Raw genomic sequence first — 21,353 nt, forward strand, 5'->3', positions numbered from 1 at the left:
TTATATGAATCACAAGATTGCTAGGTGACCATATATGGTCATATTTGAGCAATAGCGGTGGTGTTGTTCCGACTCCATATCTGAGGCTCAAGAGTTAGAAGTTCTGACCAGCATTTAGCAGTGGGGCATGAAATCCGGTAGGGCGTACGGACTCTGCAGGTCAGCAAATGTGTAAGAGACACGAGAATTCATATGTTCCATACTTGGGTCGAATTTTAGCAGCGACACGATGGTATCGATTCCATAGCTCACTATAGAAGAGCATGTTACTTAAAAGCAGTAGTTGCAGGAAGATCACCTTCAAGCAGTGGTATTAAACACTTCAGCCGGGCAATACAGACTCCTCAGGTAGTGATGTCTGTGCAAGAATCTTGGTTTTTAGGGCATCAAACCTGTTCATGCCTGAACAGCAGTACCTCTCAAGGCAGTGGTGTGGTTTGGACTCAATATCTCAGGATATGAGAGCACATTTCTGACCAGCAGATGTGTGTGTGACTCACATTTTTTTCTGGTCAGCTTTGAGCAGCGGCACTTGTAATGTGTAATGCGATGTAATGTGGCAGGTCATCTTAGACAAAGAAAAGCTCAAGTTTCTGAAAATGTGTGTGTGTGTGTGTGTGTGTGTGTGTGTGTATGAAGTGAGGAGGCTCAGTGGTGAAACATTGGGTTCGCACTACAGGGAAGTGAATTAAAAAAACCATATTCGGCACCCCTAATATTAGTTTTCTACCATTTTAAGAAATCACTCAAATTCAATACTGGGTTGTTTCACCAATTAAAGGCAAAATACGATTTTTTCTTCATTCCCTTTAGGTGTGATGTAAATGTTGAGAGTCTCAAAACAACTTGCTGTAGACAACTCATTAAGTCCAAGAAAAAACTAATGTATCGATATGGCACATATGATATGAGGTCGGCCTTAGGCAGCAGAACTAAGAATACCATGGAGTGGTACTGGCTGCCGAGCTCAAGTCAGGAAAGTATAGTTATGACAATCAAGACTGTAAAATTCACACAATTCCTGATGGATCAAACATTATCTGCCTTAAGCAGCGGCACATGGAAAGCTGTGAGATGTACTGGCCACCCAGCTAGGGCTGGGAGTGTATTATTGTAATCAGCAAGAGTGTGTAACACATACATGCTGAAGATTCATACCTAGTCAACCTCAGCAACGGCACCTGGAACAACGCGTGATGTTGCTGGACCCTCAGCTAGGGTTTGGGAGAGTATGTTCTGACCAGCAGGAGTGTGTGACATACGGGAACAGAAGGTGCATACCTGGTCAGCCCTGAGAAGTGGCACCTGGACAATGGTGGGATGTTGCTGTACCCTCAGATAGGGCTTGGGAAAGTATTTTATGACCAGCAGGAGTGTGTGACACACGGTAAAAGAGGGTTCATACCTGGTTAGCCCTGAGAAGCAGCACCTGGACCAACGTGGGACGTTGCTGGACCCGCAGCTAGGGTTTGGGAGAGTATTTTCTGACCAGCAGGAGTGTTTGACACACGGTAAATGAGGGTTCATACCTGGTTAGCTCTGATAAGCGTCACCTGGACCAACGTGGGACATTGCTGGACCCTCAGCTAGGGTTTGTGAGAGTATTTTCTGTCCAGCAGGAGTGTGTGACACACGGTAACAGATGGTTCATACCTGGTCAGCCCTGAGCAGTGGAACCTGGAACACCGTGGGATGTTGCTGGACCCACAGCTAGGGTTTGGGAGAGTATAGTTCTGACCAGCAGGAGTGTGTGACACACAGTTGTTGTGAACTCATACCTGGTCGGCCTTGAGCAGTGGCACCTGGAACGCTGTGGGACGGTACTGGCCACCCATCTCGGGCCTGGAGTGCATGTCACCGAGCAGCAGTTCGTGCCGAGGATGGCGATAGTCTGGTGGTCCCGCCGGCCTGATGTGCACCCTCAGCAGTTGAAGCTCGTGGAAGACTGTGTTCAGCGCAGACAGACAGTCAATCTCCTCTTCCTCCTGCCGCTGCAGCCGACCTGTGTGAAAAGACGTCACATTCAGAGGACTTGAATGGTAGTTTTTATCTTTATTATGGCATAACCTATCGTTGACAGCGAGTTCTTTAGGCTCAGTCCCACACATCTGTTGGTGATTAAATATTTTATTGTTGTTAATATTTTTAAGGTTTTAGTACCTATAAATTAAATCCGATATCTCCTTTGCTTTTCTTGTTGGAACATTGTTTTTTTCACAAAAATTGAGTCGCAGACAAGGTTTCTGGACTTACAAACAAAATTTGACAGTTACTTTGGCACCATAAGCCAACGATCTGGAGTATATGTCATTTACTTATATTTTACTAAGGTTAAATGGTTGGTGGTTAACAGCGAGTTTATTAGAGGCGGTAACGCATAACAGACCACAATATTATTGGGAAAGGAAATGGTCATGAGTAGTATGTAAATGACGGTCCTGAAACAGGATGCAGGTAGTGGATTGTGATTGTCGGTCCGCCATCTTGGATTGTGACGTCACGGCGGCCATTTTTGACTCAAAATTCCTCAAAATTCCTCAAAATGACTCAAAATTTCCCGTTTTCGAGGGAAAAATTCCCGATCCGAGGGAAAATTAGGATTTCGAAAAACCACAAAAGTCGTTTTGCATTAAAAACCACGAAATTCCTGATAGAGGCTTAAGCATCCTTAACTCAAGCCTCAGTTAAGCCTCTATCAGGATGTGACCTCGACCTTTGACCTTGACCCCGACGGCCATTTTGGATCCGCCATATTGAAAATCCGTAATTTTAATGCTAGAGATTCGGGAAAAAAAATTAAAAATCAAAAAAATTAACTAATCGAATTAAATAATAAAAAATCCTTAAAACCACCGTTGCACTTTTTCGTGACGGCCGCCATCTTGTCTTCGTTGCTGGAAGCCACCATCTTGTTTTCACCCGCTAGAGTGCGCCGATGACATGCTAGTTTAATTCGTATCCGCTAGAGTGCAGTAATAATTTATTACTGTGACACCCGCCATCTTGTCATTTGGCCGCCATCTTGAAAATCCGTAATTATTTAGCTAGAAATTCGGGAAAACTTTCAAAATTAATTAAATAAATCACTCATTAATTTACATATTGATTTGATCCGCTCCTGTCCTCGGTTCGATCTTGGATGATGCAAAAAAAAATTAAATATAACATCAATTTAACATAATAGTAACAGGTTCGAGGAATTAAACACTGCAAGTTCTTTTACAAACATAATATTTATTACATAATTTCTATTCTACTACAGGATCATTTGAGAAAGCCAGCAATCTTATAATCATTTAGTTCCGCAGCGGTGTGAAATGACTAATTCTTAGCTCCAATCGGTTTATACTAGACAGAGTCCAGCCAGAACCTTTACAGACATAGTCCACCTCTTCTTGACAGAGTTTCTGGATACCGTTTTTAACAGTTTGCTTCACATCGTCAGAACTGTAAATTACTGCAGCCGATGTCTTGAATGCACACTTCTTCACTTTGTCATCGAACGGATATGGCTTTCCATATATACAGTCCAACCACAAGTTATATTTCAAAGGTCCGTTTGTTGCTACATCATCAGTAAGCTGATTGATTATGTCCTCTCTGATATCATCGAGAAAATTACAAATGTCTTTCGACTCACCTAACGTATTTAAATAATAATAGTCCTTCAATGTTCCACGAAATGCAGACTGCGCCAAGTAGAAGCCATTATCGTTCACTTGTAATGCTCCGAACACAGTCTTAGATTTAGTTCCATGTTCAGACGTCATAACAATCGGTTGCTGGGCATCGGTTTTCTTGCTTGTACGCTTTCGTGTCTCCAATCTAAAGCGAGGAGTCGAAATGTCGGCAGGTAGTTCAGCAGTAGGAGCACAGACTCCACCTTTACATTTTTTCGCATGATGTCGCAAACTGTCAATTCGAGTAAACCATTTAAGGCACTCATCACATCGAAACTTCATGCGAGATGGATTCTTCGTGCATTTGCTCCGCTCATGTCTTCGTGCATCATGGGAAAATGCGAACGACGTATCACAGTAGCTGCAAGGATACCGTGGTGATGAAGACGATCCTTTCAGACCCGTACCAGATACAGGCGTTGCAACAGTAGTACCATCTCCAGGCATACTCTTATGCACATCGACGCATCGTTGTTGTGACGAAACCTTTACTTTCTGCCGCACAGCAGGACCTTTGCATGCCTTCATGTGCGTTTTCATATTATCTTTTCTGGCAAACTGCTTATGACATTTCTCACAAACAAACATTTTACGATATAGGTTCTTGGCACATTCTCTATTCTCATGTCGTCGAGCATTGCTGTTGTTTGAGAAAATCTTGTTGCAGTAACAGCACCGATGTTCGTTAGTTGTTGTCGATTCAGCATCCATTGAAGTCTCCATCGAGGTCGTATCGTCGATCGTCGTGGTTTCCTGCACATCCAGCTCAGTAGTCATTAAGCTATCTTCTGCTGGTGGTATCACATCTGTTGAAATCTCCTCCAATGTTGTCGTTCTCGTTGCCAACGGGATCTGCACCTTCTTCGTCGTCGTTGACGTCAAGGTTCCCATAGACGATGGTACAACGTCCATCATGTTCGTCGTTAAAGTCGGTAAAGATGCCATCAAGTTCGCAAGATCAAGTAATTACGCGACTTATGCACCAGATGAATCAAATTAGGTGATCCTTGCAACGTCGTCGTCAGTAACAAACTGAGCGACCTGTTGTCTAGGACTCGCTTATATACATGCACCGTATGGAATAAAACGCTAGTCAAATCAAGAACCATTTACAATAATACTAGAGTCAAAACAACATTAAAATAGAAGGACCATCAACGAAAAGGCAGCACATTTGGAAGCACCGACAACGTAAAGGCAGCACATTTGGAAGCACCGACAACGAAAAGACAGCACATTTGGAAGCACCGACAACGAAACGGCAGCACATTTGGAAGCACCGAAAACGAAACGGCAGCACATTTGGAAGCACCGACAACGAAATGGCAGCACATTTGGAAGCACCGACAACGAAAAGGCAGCACATTTGGAAGCACCGACAACGAAACGGCAGCACATTTGGAAGCACCGACAACGAAAAGGCAGCACATTTGGAAGCACCGACAACGAAACGGCAGCACATTTGGAAGCACCGACAACGAAACGGCAGCACATTTGGAAGCACCGACAACGAAACGGCAGCACATTTGGAAGCACCGACAACGAAACGGCAGCACATTTGGAAGCACCGACAACGAAACGGCAGCACATTTGGAAGCACCGACAACGAAACGGCAGCACATTTGGAAGCACCGACAACGAAAAGGCAGCACATTTGGAAGCACCGACAACGAAAAGGCAGCACATTTGGAAGCACCGACAACGAAAAGGCAGCACATCTGGAAGCACCGACAACGAAACGGCAGCACATTTGGAAGCACCGGCAACGAAAAGGCAGCACATTTGGAAGCACCGACAACGAAAAGGCAGCGCATTTGGAAGCACCGACAACGAAAAGGCAGCACCATCATCAAAAAGGCCGCACATTTGTCATTGGCTCCAATATTCATTGGCTCCATTATTCATTGATTCCATCAGTCTATTGATTCCATCAGTCTAGTGACTCCATCTGTCATTGGCTCCTACAGTCATTGGCTCCAACAACTGTCTTTTGTCTCACCAACTCCAAATATATATATTTGGCTAGAATTCTACGAGTCTAAGAGACTATGAGACCACATGGCTACGAGTCTAAAATGATCTAGCTGGTTACGAGTTATACATGGCTTGCGAGGCTACAGAGCTACCAAGTTTCTAGTACACAGGTTTAAATGACTGCGAGGATACAGGACTACAAGTCTGCAAGAGTACTTGACTACGAAGGTACTCGTCTACATGACTCCAGTTACCGCATCTGTCTTCGACGGAATTTTATCTTTTGCTCCAACTGCTCCATCAGCATTATGTTATAAGATTACAAGGCCTCTTGCTTACGTAGCTTCAAGTCTACAAGCCTCCAATGCATCATGACTGCGAGACTACGATCAATGAGGTTACGAGTCTACGCGATTGCGAGTCTTCTAGGTTACATGATCGCGAGGCTATAGGACTACGAAGCTTCTAGAACGCATGGTTACGAGACTGCGAGGCTACAATTCTACGAGGTCCCAAGACATCCAGGCTACGCGACTACGAGCCATGAGGTTACGAGACTACGTGACTACGAATCTTCAAGTTTACGAGACTGCGAGGCTACAGAGCTACGAAGCCTCTAGTACACAGGTTTACGTGACTGCGAGGATACAGGACTACGCGACTTCGAGCCATAAGGTTACGAGATTACGTGACTACGAATCTTCATGTTTACGAGACTGCGAGGCTACAGAGCTACGAAGCCTCTAGAAAACGAGTTTACGTGACTGCGTGGATACAGGAATACAAGTCTGCATGAGTTCTTGACTACGAAGCTACTCGTCTACAAGGCTCCAATTGACACATCTGTCTTCGATGGAATTTTCTCTTTTGCTACATCTACACCATCAGCATTATGTTATAAGATTACAAAGCTACTTGCTTACGTAGCTTCAAGTCTACGAGGCTCCAATACATCATGACTACGAGACTACGAGCCATGAGGTTACGAGACTATGCGATTGCAAGTCTTCAAGGTTACGTCATCGCGAGGCTATAGGACTACGAAGCTTCCAGAACGCATGGTTACGAGAATGCATGACTAATTGGCCGCATGGCTACGAAACTTTATGTCTCTAACTGACTACAATAGCACTATTCAGTGGTGAGAGTTAATTTATTTCATGCAAAGGTACTTGCTGCAAGCAGTTCCACTTTTCAACATCAGATGACGTCACGTTTTGCTTGCAGGTAAAATAATATTTATTTATTTTATGCGGGATGCGGGTTGTTCACTATCGATCGCATAAGAAGAATGGCATCGATAGTCTTCAAGGAGAAGGAAGTTCGTCCTTCCTGCTAGTGCTTCTCAGATTTCTCACGGTCCGCCATCTTGGATTGTGACGTCACGGCTGCCATCTTAGATGGGTGTGACTTTGACCTTTGACCGAAACCGCAGGAATGATCGCAAGCACACGGATTAACCATCAAAATATATATAAGAATTATCAGGAGCACACGGAGAAAACCATCATAATATTGGCAAGAATAATCAGGAGCACACGGAGAAAAACGACACATGTTTTCTTTGATATCATAAAATTACAGAAAAAAAATATTTAGAAATAAAAAAAATTAATAAAAAAATTTAAAATAAAAACAAAAAATACATAAAATTCTGGCTTGTACTAGAACTCTATCTTTGCTCAGCAATGATAAGTTTACAAGCTAGCAGAATCTATTTATGTATTTTTTGTTTTTATTTTAAATTTTTTTATTAATTTTTTTTATTTCTAAATATTTTTTTCTGTAATTTTATGATATCAAAGAAAACATGTGTCGTTTTTCTCCGTGTGCTCCTGATTATTCTTGCCAATATTATGATGGTTTTCTCCGTGTGCTCCTGATAATTCTTATATATATTTTGATGGTTAATCCGGGTGCTTGCGATCATTCCTGCGGTTTCGGTCAAAGGTCAAAGTCACACCCATCTAAGATGGCAGCCGTGACGTCGCAATCCAAGATAGCGGACCGTGAGAAATCTGAGAAGCACTAGCAGGAAGGACGAACTTCCTTCTCCTTGAAGACTATCGATGCCATTCTTCTTATGCGATCGATAGTGAACAACCCGCATCCCGCATAAAATAAATAAATATTATTTTACCTGCAAGCAAAACGTGACGTCATCTGATGTTGAAAAGTGGAACTGCTTGCAGCAAGTACCTTTGCATGAAATAAATTAACTCTCACCACTGAATAGTGCTATTGTAGTCAGTTAGAGACATAAAGTTTCGTAGCCATGCGGCCAATTAGTCATGCATTCTCGTAACCATGCGTTCTGGAAGCTTCGTAGTCCTATAGCCTCGCGATGACGTAACCTTGAAGACTTGCAATCGCATAGTCTCGTAACCTCATGGCTCGTAGTCTCGTAGTCATGATGTATTGGAGCCTCGTAGACTTGAAGCTACGTAAGCAAGTAGCTTTGTAATCTTATAACATAATGCTGATGGTGTAGATGTAGCAAAAGAGAAAATAGCATCGAAGACAGATGTGTCAATTGGAGCCTTGTAGACGAGTAGCTTCGTAGTCAAGAACTCATGCAGACTTGTATTCCTGTATCCTCGCAGTCACGTAAACCTGTGTACTAGAGGCTTCGTAGCTCTGTAGCCTCGCAGTCTCGTAAACTTGAAGATTCGTAGTCACGTAGTCTCGTAACCTCATGGCTCGTAGTCGCGTAGCCTGGATGTCTTGGGACCTCGTAGAATTGTAGCCTCGCAGTCTCGTAACCATGCGTTCTAGAAGCTTCGTAGTCCTATAGCCTCGCGATCATGTAACCTAGAAGACTCGCAATCGCGTAGACTCGTAACCTCATTGATCGTAGTCTCGCAGTCATGATGCATTGGAGGCTTGTAGACTTGAAGCTACGTAAGCAAGAGGCCTTGTAATCTTATAACATAATGCTGATGGAGCAGTTGGAGCAAAAGATAAAATTCCGTCGAAGACAGATGCGGTAACTGGAGTCATGTAGACGAGTACCTTCGTAGTCAAGTACTCTTGCAGACTTGTAGTCCTGTATCCTCGCAGTCATTTAAACCTGTGTACTAGAAACTTCGTAGCTCTGTAGCCTCGCAAGCCATGTATAACTCGTAACCAGCTAGATCATTTTAGACTCGTAGCCATGTGGTCTCATAGTCTCTTAGACTCGTAGAATTCTAGCCAAATATATATATTTGGAGTTGGTGAGACAAAAGACAGTTGTTGGAGCCAATGACTGTAGGAGCCAATGACTGTAGGAGCCAATGACAGATGGAGTCACTAGACTGATGGAATCAATAGACTGATGGAATCAATGAATAATGGAGCCAATGAATATTGGAGCCAATGAATATTGGAGCCAATGACAAATGTGCGGCCTTTTTGATGATGGTGCTGCCTTTTCGTTGTCGGTGCTTCCAAATGCGCTGCCTTTTCGTTGTCGGTGCTTCCAAATGTGCTGCCTTTTCGTTGCCGGTGCTTCCAAATGTGCTGCCTTTTCGTTGTCGGTGCTTCCAAATGTGCTGCCTTTTCGTTGTCGGTGCTTCCAAATGTGCTGCCTTTTCGTTGTCGGTGCTTCCAAATGTGCTGCCTTTTCGTTGTCGGTGCTTCCAAATGTGCTGCCGTTTCGTTGTCGGTGCTTCCAAATGTGCTGCCGTTTCGTTGTCGGTGCTTCCAAATGTGCTGCCTTTTCGTTGTCGGTGCTTCCAAATGTGCTGCCGTTTCGTTGTCGGTGCTTCCAAATGTGCTGCCGTTTCGTTGTCGGTGCTTCCAAATGTGCTGCCGTTTCGTTGTCGGTGCTTCCAAAAGTGCTGCCTTTTCGTTGTCGGTGCTTCCAAATGTGCTGCCGTTTCGTTGTCGGTGCTTCCAAATGTGCTGCCTTTTCGTTGTCGGTGCTTCCAAATGTGCTGCCATTTCGTTGTCGGTGCTTCCAAATGTGCTGCCGTTTCGTTGTCGGTGCTTCCAAATGTGCTGCCTTTTCGTTGTCGGTGCTTCCAAATGTGCTGCCATTTCGTTGTCGGTGCTTCCAAATGTGCTGCCGTTTCGTTTTCGGTGCTTCCAAATGTGCTGCCGTTTCGTTGTCGGTGCTTCCAAAAGTGCTGCCTTTTCGTTGTCGGTGCTTCCAAATGTGCTGCCGTTTCGTTGTCGGTGCTTCCAAATGTGCTGCCGTTTCGTTGTCGGTGCTTCCAAATGTGCTGCCTTTTCGTTGTCGGTGCTTCCAAATGTGCTGCCATTTCGTTGTCGGTGCTTCCAAATGTGCTGCCGTTTCGTTTTCGGTGCTTCCAAATGTGCTGCCGTTTCGTTGTCGGTGCTTCCAAATGTGCTGTCTTTTCGTTGTCGGTGCTTCCAAATGTGCTGCCTTTACGTTGTCGGTGCTTCCAAATGTGCTGCCTTTTCGTTGATGGTCCTTCTATTTTAATGTTGTTTTGACTCTAGTATTATTGTAAATGGTTCTTGATTTGACTAGCGTTTTATTCCATACGGTGCATGTATATAAGCGAGTCCTAGACAACAGGTCGCTCAGTTTGTTACTGACGACGACGTTGCAAGGATCACCTAATTTGATTCATCTGGTGCATAAGTCGCGTAATTACTTGATCTTGCGAACTTGATGGCATCTTTACCGACTTTAACGACGAACATGATGGACGTTGTACCATCGTCTACGGGAACCTTGACGTCAACGACGACGAAGAAGGTGCAGATCCCGTTGGCAACGAGAACGACAACATTGGAGGAGATTTCAACAGATGTGATACCACCAGCAGAAGATAGCTTAATGACTACTGAGCTGGATGTGCAGGAAACCACGACGATCGACGATACGACCTCGATGGAGACTTCAATGGATGCTGAATCGACAACAACTAACGAACATCGGTGCTGTTACTGCAACAAGATTTTCTCAAACAACAGCAATGCTCGACGACATGAGAATAGAGAATGTGCCAAGAACCTATATCGTAAAATGTTTGTTTGTGAGAAATGTCATAAGCAGTTTGCCAGAAAAGATAATATGAAAACGCACATGAAGGCATGCAAAGGTCCTGCTGTGCGGCAGAAAGTAAAGGTTTTGTCACAACAACGATGCGTCGATGTGCATAAGAGTATGCCTGGAGATGGTACTACTGTTGCAACGCCTGTATCTGGATCGGGTCTGAAAGGATCTTCTTCATCACCACGGTATCCTTGCAGCTACTGTGATACGTCGTTCGCATTTTCCCATGATGCACGAAGACATGAGCGGAGCAAATGCACGAAGAATCCATCTCGCATGAAGTTTCGATGTGATGAGTGCCTTAAATGGTTTACTCGAATTGACAGTTTGCGACATCATGCGAAAAAATGTAAAGGTGGAGTCTGTGCTCCTACTGCTGAACTACCTGCCGACATTTCGACTCCTCGCTTTAGATTGGAGACACGAAAGCGTACAAGCAAGAAAACCGATGCCCAGCAACCGATTGTTATGACGTCTGAACATGGAACTAAACCTAAGACTGTGTTCGGAGCATTACAAGTGAACGATAATGGCTTCTACTTGGCGCAGTCTGCATTTCGTGGAACATTGAAGGACTATTATTATTTAAATACGTTAGGTGAGTCGAAAGACATTTGTAATTTTCTCGATGATATCAGAGAGGACATAATCAATCAGCTTACTGATGATGTAGCAACAAACGGACCTTTGAAATATAACTTGTGGTTGGACTGTATATATGGAAAGCCATATCCGTTCGATGACAAAGTGAAGAAGTGTGCATTCAAGACATCGGCTGCAGTAATTTACAGTTCTGACGATGTGAAGCAAACTGTTAAAAACGGTATCCAGAAACTCTGTCAAGAAGAGGTGGACTATGTCTGTAAAGGTTCTGGCTGGACTCTGTCTAGTATAAACCGATTGGAGCTAAGAATTAGTCATTTCACACCGCTGCGGAACTAAATGATTATAAGATTGCTGGCTTTCTCAAATGATCCTGTAGTAGAATAGAAATTATGTAATAAATATTATGTTTGTAAAAGAACTTGCAGTGTTTAATTCCTCGAACCTGTTACTATTATGTTAAATTGATGTTATATTTAATTTTTTTTTGCATCATCCAAGATCGAACCGAGGACAGGAGCGGATCAAATCAATATGTAAATTAATGAGTGATTTATTTAATTAATTTTGAAAGTTTTCCCGAATTTCTAGCTAAATAATTACGGATTTTCAAGATGGCGGCCAAATGACAAGATGGCGGGTGTCACAGTAATAAATTATTACTGCACTCTAGCGGATACGAATTAAACTAGCATGTCATCGGCGCACTCTAGCGGGTGAAAACAAGATGGTGGCTTCCAGCAACGAAGACAAGATGGCGGCCGTCACGAAAAAGTGCAACGGTGGTTTTAAGGATTTTTTATTATTTAATTCGATTAGTTAATTTTTTTGATTTTTAATTTTTTTTCCCGAATCTCTAGCATTAAAATTACGGATTTTCAATATGGCGGATCCAAAATGGCCGTCGGGGTCAAGGTCAAAGGTCGAGGTCACATCCTGATAGAGGCTTAACTGAGGCTTGAGTTAAGGATGCTTAAGCCTCTATCAGGAATTTCGTGGTTTTTAATGCAAAACGACTTTTGTGGTTTTTCGAAATCCTAATTTTCCCTCGGATCGGGAATTTTTCCCTCGAAAACGGGAAATTTTGAGTCATTTTGAGTCAATTTTGAGGAATTTTGAGGAATTTTGAGTCAAAAATGGCCGCCGTGACGTCACAATCCAAGATGGCGGACCGACAATCACAATCCACTACCTGCATCCTGTTTCAGGACCGTCATTTACATACTACTGTCATGGTCTGTATAGAGGGGAACAATTTCTTCATCTTGGGAAACCATTGAAATCTTAATCTGAATGACCTGTGGGTTTTCTCGGAACACCCCCATCCCCCCCTCACAAACCACCAATGCTCCATTCTCATCTCGTCGACCCCTGTCGTTTCTATTGACCCAATTTCAATGATATTTAAAGCCTTAATTAGTTCCTTTCAAAATAATAAATTTTATATAGGTGTCTTATTACTGTGTCAGACTTGTTCTCTAGGTGCGACAAGCCTTGTCATAAGAAAAAAAAATGTGCCCTAGCAGGTTTATCTACAAGAAAAAGAATCCAACAGTCCTAGCTCAAATAGAATCTTGATTTGTGGTAAGCTTGGCCAAGTTATTTGATTTACACTTGCTGTGAAATTTGGCAAAATCTAGCTTATGCATCACTTGTTTCGAACTAAACTTTGATGTCTATGGCACAGACTTGCATTCTCAATATTTCAATGAGCTTGAGTAAGACTTGCCAATTTACCAGGGCGATATCAAATCGAGCTTTATTAAAGCGTGAGCTAAGTCTGAGTCAAATTGTGCATGTTTGATGACCAGCAGGTGGGATAGCACGGTGGTGGAGTGGTCAATGTCTTTACTTTCACGTGACTTTCTCTTCTAGTCCTTCAGTTTCCCTACTTTTCGTGGAAATTTCTTCAATTTCCTTACTTTTCTGAGGCTTTAGCAACCAGTCTTTCAATTTTATCTCTTTTCCAGGACGTTTGTGATATTTGTGAATAATCCCTCAATTAGCTTACTTTCCTGTGACTTTCGCGACCAGTTCTTCGGGTTCCTTACTTTTCTGTGTCTTTCGCGACCATTTCTTCGGGTTCCCTTCTTTCGTGACTTTTGTGGACAGTCCTTCAGTTACCTACCTTACTTTTCTGTGATTTCACACCCAGTCTTTCAATTTCCCTCTTTTCCATGACTTTTGTGATGTTTATGGATAATCCTTTAATTAGCTTTTCTGTGACTTTCTCTTCCAGTCCTCCAGTTTCCCTACTTTTACGTTACTTTCATGACTTTTGTGGACAGTGTTTTAGTTACCTTACTTTTATGTGTCTTTCGCGACAAGTCCAGTTTCCTTACTTTTACGTTACTTTCATGACTTTTGTGGACAGTGTTTTAGTTACCTTACTTTTCTGTGACTTTCCCGACCAGTCATTCAGGCACCCTACCTTTATGTTACTTTCGTAAATTTTTTGGACAGTATTTCAGTTACCTTACTTTTCTGTGACTTCCGCACCCTTCTTCGATGTGACTTTTGTGGACAGACCTTCAATTAGCTTACTTTTCTGTGCCTTTCGCGCCCTACTTCTATGTGACTTTTGTGGGCAGACCTTCAATTAGCTTACTTTTCTGTGCCTTTCGCGCCCTACTTCTATGTGACTTTTTTTTTTTGATAATCTTCAATTAGCTTAGTTTTCTGTGCCTATAGCGACCCATCCTCCAGCTTTCCCGCTGATCGGTGCCTCTGGGGAGAGGAATGGGCAGTGGTAAGAGGAGAGGAGAGAGGGGATGGTAAGGGGGGAGGGGATTGGTAAGGGGGGAGGGGAGGGAAATGGGGGAGGGGAGAGCAGTAAGGGGAGAGGGGGGGGAGTGGTAAGGGGGGGAGGGAGAATGGGAAAGGTGGTAAGGGAGGGAGGAGGGTAAAAGGGGTAAGGGAGGGACGGCGGGTTACCTTGCAGGGTGTTGTCGCGGTGCGGGGGCCGTGCGCCGCCGCCCGCCAGCACCAGGTACTCGCGGTGCGGCCGCCAGCGCCGCCGCGCGCTGCCCGGGCAGGTGGCGTTGAGGCGGCGCGCCAGGTCGGCCGCCGCCGCCTCCGAGTGCGCCGTCACGGTGACCCGGCGCAGCTCGTACTCCGCCTCCAGAGCGCCCGGCACGAGCCACGACCTGCCGCGCAGGCGCAGTCTGCCGCGCGCCGCCAGCGTGTGCTGGGGCGAGGCGCACCACTCGCCCTGGTAGCGCGCCAGCAGCAGGCGGAACGAGTGGTTCCTGTAGAAGGTGTAGCTGCGCAGCACGTACTCCGGCCCGGGCCGCGTCTCGCACCTGCGGGCAGGTCACCAGTTCTCACAACACATGGCCACGGTACTGCTGAGTGTGTTTCATTCAAGAGTACCACTGGAGAAGATAACAGTATTTCACTGTGCACATTCATGTTCACAGCTGATACTGGAGAGCTATTCGGGGAACGGTTTACAAAAGACTACTATTGGAGGTGGTGGGACAGCAAAAAAGCATGAATGCTCAGGTAAGAATCCGAACCCAGTTTTACTGCGAACACTTATTTTGTAGTGGTAAAGTTGTTTTCATGTAAATATTTAAAAAAAAATTTAAATATGTGTAATATTACATAATAATTTTAGTTCCATTTACAAAAAAAAATATTTGTTGTATGTGCGTGCATTAGAACTTATAGCTTACCTACTTCTTTTAAAATTTAAGACACTAAAACAAATTTGATTATCATTTTAACAAAAATTATTCAGTTTAATAATTTATTAAATTTAATTTACAAATAAATTATACATACAGGAACATAACCTTAATTATATAAATACATTTAAAAAATACACTTGAAAAATGTTTATAAATACAATTTATATCACATATATTTACAATAACAAATGTTTTTTTTTTATTCATATGGACCAGTATTCAATATAATCACTAAATTTCTGAACGTGACTTCCACGTAGTTCCCCACCCGTCGCTGGAATTCATTTCCGGAGCAGCTACTTCGACTTTCGAATCATTCGATTTGCAGAGTGGAATGAAATAATAATGAAATAATAACGAAATAAATACTGAAACGTCTCCAATAAAAACGAAAAATATTTGAAAAAATTCTAAACCCCAACTTGGAGCTTAATCCAGACATAAAATGAATTTATATATATTTTTTGAAGCAAAATTTGTATAATCCAGTAATCTTTAATTTAAAAAGAAAAAAGAAAAACATCCACCACCGAGTTACGAACCAAGATCCGTTAATTTATTAACGTGCATTATAACTACTGCGATACGAAGCCTGACAAGCTAGAAAATATTCAGTGTAAAATCCGTAAAAATTCACTCATTATTTTTCCACAACGCGCCTAAGAAAGTTAAATTTCAAAAATGACAGAGTGAGGCGGGATAAGTGCGACGCTCGCTGGTGCTTCTAGCGTGGTATCGCCTCTAAGCGCAAGGCTGTGGTCATCTCGTCGTGCACAGGACAACTGTGAGATCTGAGCGGTGACCGTAACATTATATGGCGGAAAAATGAAGATAAAGGCGAAACGAAAATCCATTGAGCGCTTTCAAGAATCTGCAGATGGCGTTTCATGCCCTAAAAATATATATTTTAAACATTTTAAAAACTAAACATGGGAACAAGAATACCAATCCGCTCTCAACACATTCTTAAATGCTTTTTAGTAAACAGACACTATTCGGACCTCTCGAGAAGTTTTTCAATGCCGCGTGATTTCTTCTGGAACTCTGCACACCGTAGTAGGCGGGGCCTTCAACCGAAGGATCCTTAAATATCAAGGTTCCTGCCAATGAGAATCTAGCAGTGAAATTATATCAGAATTCTTTAGACGCCAACACGACCTATTGTGTCAACAAAGAAATACTTTTTTTTTTTCGCGTTAAAACATTTTTCACTCCCCCTATTTCTTGGGCAATTTTCAATTTTCACACAGCAAAAGATGAACACGATGGATTATGGATTATCGTTACGCTTATCTAGAAGACAGTGCCACAAACGCCTTGAGAGCCACAAGGATGCATGAAATGGCTTTGGTGGCTGACTCGTCCTTTTACGAAAGCTGCATCGGCGAATTTTAAGGATCATTGCAACTATTTGGAAGGTGGAAGAAAAAAATTGTTGAAATCCTGCAAGTTTGTACTTTTCAAGTACCCTTCAGGGTAAAGGGTTCTTTAAGGAGGTACTAGGAAACAGTCTTCGGTGTTATCGCGTACTGGGTTACATCAGCCTATGGGGAGAACAGAAGCGCACCATCATCCATAGATCAAACATCAAAGATGTCAAGAGTCAAGATGGACCATATGATAGCGAAAGTGGAGCTAAATACTGTACTGTGGCCAATAAGGTGGTAATTAAATCCACTCGATGCTTTCTTATCGACAAAAAACAGATGTATTTTCAATGTGATGCAAGTAGCACCTATTCTGCTTTCCCCCCCCCCCTCCCACTCACGACAATCACCCGGATTTGTATGCCACCCCTGTAATAGATATGGATATACCTACAGCCTACCATGCGCCCAAGTTACGCCATGTAATTGTTTTCGAGTCCAACATTGACGGCTTATTTGCCTACAGTTCTTTCGCAATCATATTTCATGGCGAAAGCAGCTGGTAGGCTAGGTTGTTGAGGATATAAAATTTCACATGGGTTGCTTGCTTGAGAGATTTATAACCTGAGTTGCCTATGGATGGATACTTATTTCTGATGATGGTTTCTAATTGACTCAGAGTCCGTCACATCTGGGCCAATCTTGGAAGCAGGTCAAAGATAAAACTGTTTGAATTCCAACCAACCGCGAAATGAATCCCAGAAATTTTCCTGTCTCTAATAATAATTAAGAGACCGTAAAAATTGGTTGATTCGTTTCGCGACAGGCTAAAATTAAAATAATTATACCTTTTCGATTATTTTGCTATTGGTACACGGTTCACCTGGACGACTCTGGACCAATGAGAGACACGGCCAAAGAAGTGTGGATCAAGGGTAACAGGCTAGACCAGCGGTTCACAACCGGTGGGTCGCGACCCACTGGCGGGTCGCGGAAGGGTTACAGGTGGGTCGCGACTCGATCCTAGAACTATCAGAAACCATCGAATAAACCATCATAAAAGATAAGAAAAATCGAAACAAATCGAATTGTGTGCAAACACGTATCTATTGTTAAATAAATAACTGTTTTGCTACAAAGTGCTTAGATTTTGTGAACCATTTTCAAATCAGAGCACAAATTGTTTATCAATAATCAATCTGTGTCTTCAAAAAAGCATATATATATATATATATATTTGATGGTAAATTATATATACATGAGGAAGAGATACGATACAAGTAAGGTTTTTTACTCCACCATGTATCGACTGATTGTGGAGGTGTTCCGATAAGGAAAGGTGGGTCGCCAGCTGAAAAAGTTTAGGAACCACTCTCGAGTCAGCAGCCAATGAGCCAGGAATGTTTGCTCGAGTACGTACAGGACCGTGCAGTCCATCCTAGAAGTCACTGAACTAGCGAACAGTCGCTAGGAGCATGCGCAGAAGTGTGACAGTCCTATGAGCGCAGGCTTCAGGCTGAGGTGCGCGGAGCCGGTCGGTGACCGTCCGCCATCTTGGATTTCTAGAGGGAAAGAATCCTCAAAATTTTTACCAAAAAAATTGGTTGTCTTTAAAGTCGGTTTATGGATGATAGTTTAACGTGACAACGTCATAACAAGACATTGATGAAATGATTGCATACTTTTATGAATAAAATTGAATCATTTTTATTTAATAAAAAAAGAAAAATTCTTAAAATTATACTAGTAATCAGATTTTTAAAATGCAACAATAATTAACCTTTATTGCCGAAATTGTTGTTATAATAAGTAATGATAACCACATTAACTTTTCACTTCACTTTATAAACAGTCGACGAAATAGTTCACATGTAGATGACTTGTAATTAATTTTAAAAACTGGCGTTTAGCTATAAAGTTTAAATATAATTATAAACAAGTTTTCAAATAAATAAACTATAATCAAATATCTATCATCAATTATATGAATCACCATAATTTTTTAGTCAATTGTAACATAACCTATTATTACTGCACTCGCCGACAGCGTAACGGAACAATGAGCGTAACGGGACACAGCGTAACGGAACAATGTTCGTAACGGGACACTTTTTGCGTTCAGCCTGCGTTCATCTATTTATTAGACGTTGTCACGTCAAAAAGACTTCAAATCCTCAAATAGTCACAAAATGTCCCCTATTTCAAGGGGAAAATTTCCTTTTGAGGGAAAACTTCCCGTTTTAATCCAAAAAAATGTCGATGGTTTGAAATGTCTCCAATGCGACGTAGCGTTCCCCAAAAATTAATAAATACCCAAGTCTTCTGGGACTGGGTCTTGACCACAGTTGAAATATGATACCTCGAGTGAAATCCGACACCACGATAACATGTTAAATCAGTAACTAAGTTATTCTGTTGATTTAACGAAAATGTATCGCAAATATGCAGGCTTTGAATAGGCATTGGCTGTTTGAAAAGTTAAGCAAGCTAAAAATAAAATGTAATTCTGTGTATAGGCCTATATGATAGTTATGGGCATGTATTTTTCGCGGAAATTTATCGTAATTTAGCGGAAATTTAGCACATAGTTAATAGGTTGCACAGTGTTTCTTGATTGGTCGAGTTTCTTCCAGGTACGTGTATAGTGTCAGCACACCAATCACAGTGATTAAGTGCGGAAGCAAACGCGTCCTGAACGGCCGGTCCAATAAGGCAATGGCTTCTCTTACAGACGGCCGCCAATCACAAGGAAGATAAAGCTGACGTGGGCAAACCGTATTGCAGTCTAATGGGCGTTCAGATTTTTTCGCGAAAAATGCCTGCCTCTAATGATAGTATTTCGCTACAATTTAATACCACATCATTAGTTCATTTTACGTGCAAACTAGCCGTTATGTGGGTTCTTTAAAGTAAAAAATTATTTAGTTTTGAAATATTTAAATTGCAAATCTGTTCAAAAATTATGGTTGGATAAAATTGTGATCGCTTTAATTATAACTTTTAGAGATTTATTTGCTACACTGTAGACATTTTTTTTTAAATTCCGTGTTAAGTAATTTACGGTGATAAATATGTTCCGGTTGTCTACAGGATTATGGATCAAGGCTATAAACACTCTCGGGTTGACAGTTTTTTTTTTTTTTTTTTTTTTTTTTTTAACTCAGGGAACATGTTCCGTCGAATGTGCACTTCAGAGAGGTGGGGTGATGAGATATTTCCTGGCTTACCAGTTCGCGACTCTCGGCGCAAACTGCAGCGCTGACTAAAACCGCTGCGATTACACACAATTCGCGCAACGTACCTTGGTTGCCTCGAGGAGTTGCAGTTATTTATAACTGCGGCTAACCGTAGTTGCAGTTATTTATAACTGCGACTAACCGTCGCTGCAGTTTTTATAGCTGCGACTAACAGTCGCTGCAGTTATGTATAACAGTTGCAGTTTTTTTATAACTGTGGCTAACCGTCGCTGCGGTTATTTATAACTGCGGATAACCGTCGCTGCAGTTATTTATAACAGTTGCAGTTATTTATAACTGCGGCTAACCGTCGCGAGGATAACTGTCCGCGTGTCCACACACTGATCGTCTGTTTCAAATTGCTCGCTACGTTCGGCAATATCCTGACCATTTTGTCAAGGCAAGCAACAATAATGCACAGTGCAAAATAATCAAGAGATCAGAAACGTGTTTACTGTTTCCGCTTAACCCTAAAACGATTTAATGACTGGTCACATACGCCATGTAAGACATTATTAAAATATGAAGTTTCTGAATTTGTTCTCCATCTCGTAATCACTTATACTATACAATACATTGAGTACCTGATTACATCAGTTTTTTAACTTGTCATTAAATGAACGAGACTGGAAAATGTATTTTTTTTTTTTTAGTTAGCTTTCTAGCTTTCGCAGTCAAATTATCTTCTGATATACAGACTGAATTACTTATTCAAATATGACAGTAAAAACAAAACATGTGAGCGAGTCCTTCATTACTAGCCAGAGATGTGTGACATATAACCTCGTTAACGAGCCAAATTCATGTGTTCTCATGTTGCAAATACACTTATAATAAATAAACTCGGACACAAAATTTTACGTAGAATTATTTTAAATAATGTTGATGAATGGCATGTTTTGGGGTGACACTCATTGTAAAATTTAATTAAACTAACTGAATACGAAGTCCTCGTGTACGATTTAATTACAATTCCTTTTTGGAAAGTTATTCACAATCACGAATTGTCCATGACTATGCACCTGTTAAATAATGACGCCTCATGTCTTTTTGTAAATATAAATAAAATGTATTATGCATTATTTCGGTTCATTTGTGGAGTAAGTATCGTAAAAATTGAAGGTGAAAAAACAAAGAAAAAAAGCTTCTGCGCAAGGACTCGAACCCGCGACCCTGCAATAACTACCTACTGCTTGGGAATCCCACGAATATAAAAGTTTTTTTTTTTGTTCGAAAATGCTTGGCCATCTGGTTGCGTCACTTTCATTGCTAGCCAGGTACTTCACATACTTGGAATCTGGACGAAATCGGTAGAGACCAGAAAAATTCGCGAATTCATTTCGCGATAGACTAAAATACAAATAGTTATGCCTCAGTGCTGCCTCTGCCATTGGCTCACAACTCACCTGGATGACGCTGGGCCGATGAGAAACACCCAACCAAAGCTTTATCGAATCACAGGCTGCTACATTGGGACGTCTCACAAAACAGCAGCCAATGAGTGGGTGACATTTGACCGAGTGTACGTGGAACTATGGAGTTCATCCTGCAGGTCATTGAACCCGCGTATTTTTCCGGTCCATAGAAATCGGTCATGACGGGTGGCCGACCTCCTTGTTAGATCGGCCACCACCAGTTCACCATAACGCCTGCCGTTTCCTTGCTGGCGACTAAATTCAGCCGATACGCCAAGATATAAACACGCGGTGGTTCTGAAATCATTAGCCAATTTTTTTTTTGTTACAAAAACTTGTTGTACAGAAATTGCTGGTACCGACAAACCGGGAAGGTAT

The 21,353-nt window shown here is 42.1% G+C and overlaps 1 protein-coding gene across 1 annotated transcript in view; it reads right to left on the reverse strand.

Annotated features, from left to right (window-relative positions):
• The window catches only part of LOC134538458 (protein APCDD1-like), a 178,365-nt gene that overhangs the window by 12,254 nt on the left and 144,758 nt on the right, over window positions 1–21,353 (reverse strand). The window contains exons 3-4 of the mRNA XM_063379785.1: window positions 14,200–14,567; window positions 1,779–2,002 (exon numbers count right to left, since the gene is read on the reverse strand). Coding sequence (XP_063235855.1) covers window positions 1,779–2,002; window positions 14,200–14,567 — 592 coding nt within the window. The remainder of the gene's footprint in view (window positions 1–1,778; window positions 2,003–14,199; window positions 14,568–21,353) is intronic.

The sequence above is a fragment of the Bacillus rossius genome, chromosome 13 (assembly GCF_032445375.1).
Source record: "Bacillus rossius redtenbacheri isolate Brsri chromosome 13, Brsri_v3, whole genome shotgun sequence".
NCBI lineage: Eukaryota > Metazoa > Arthropoda > Insecta > Phasmatodea > Bacillidae > Bacillus > Bacillus rossius.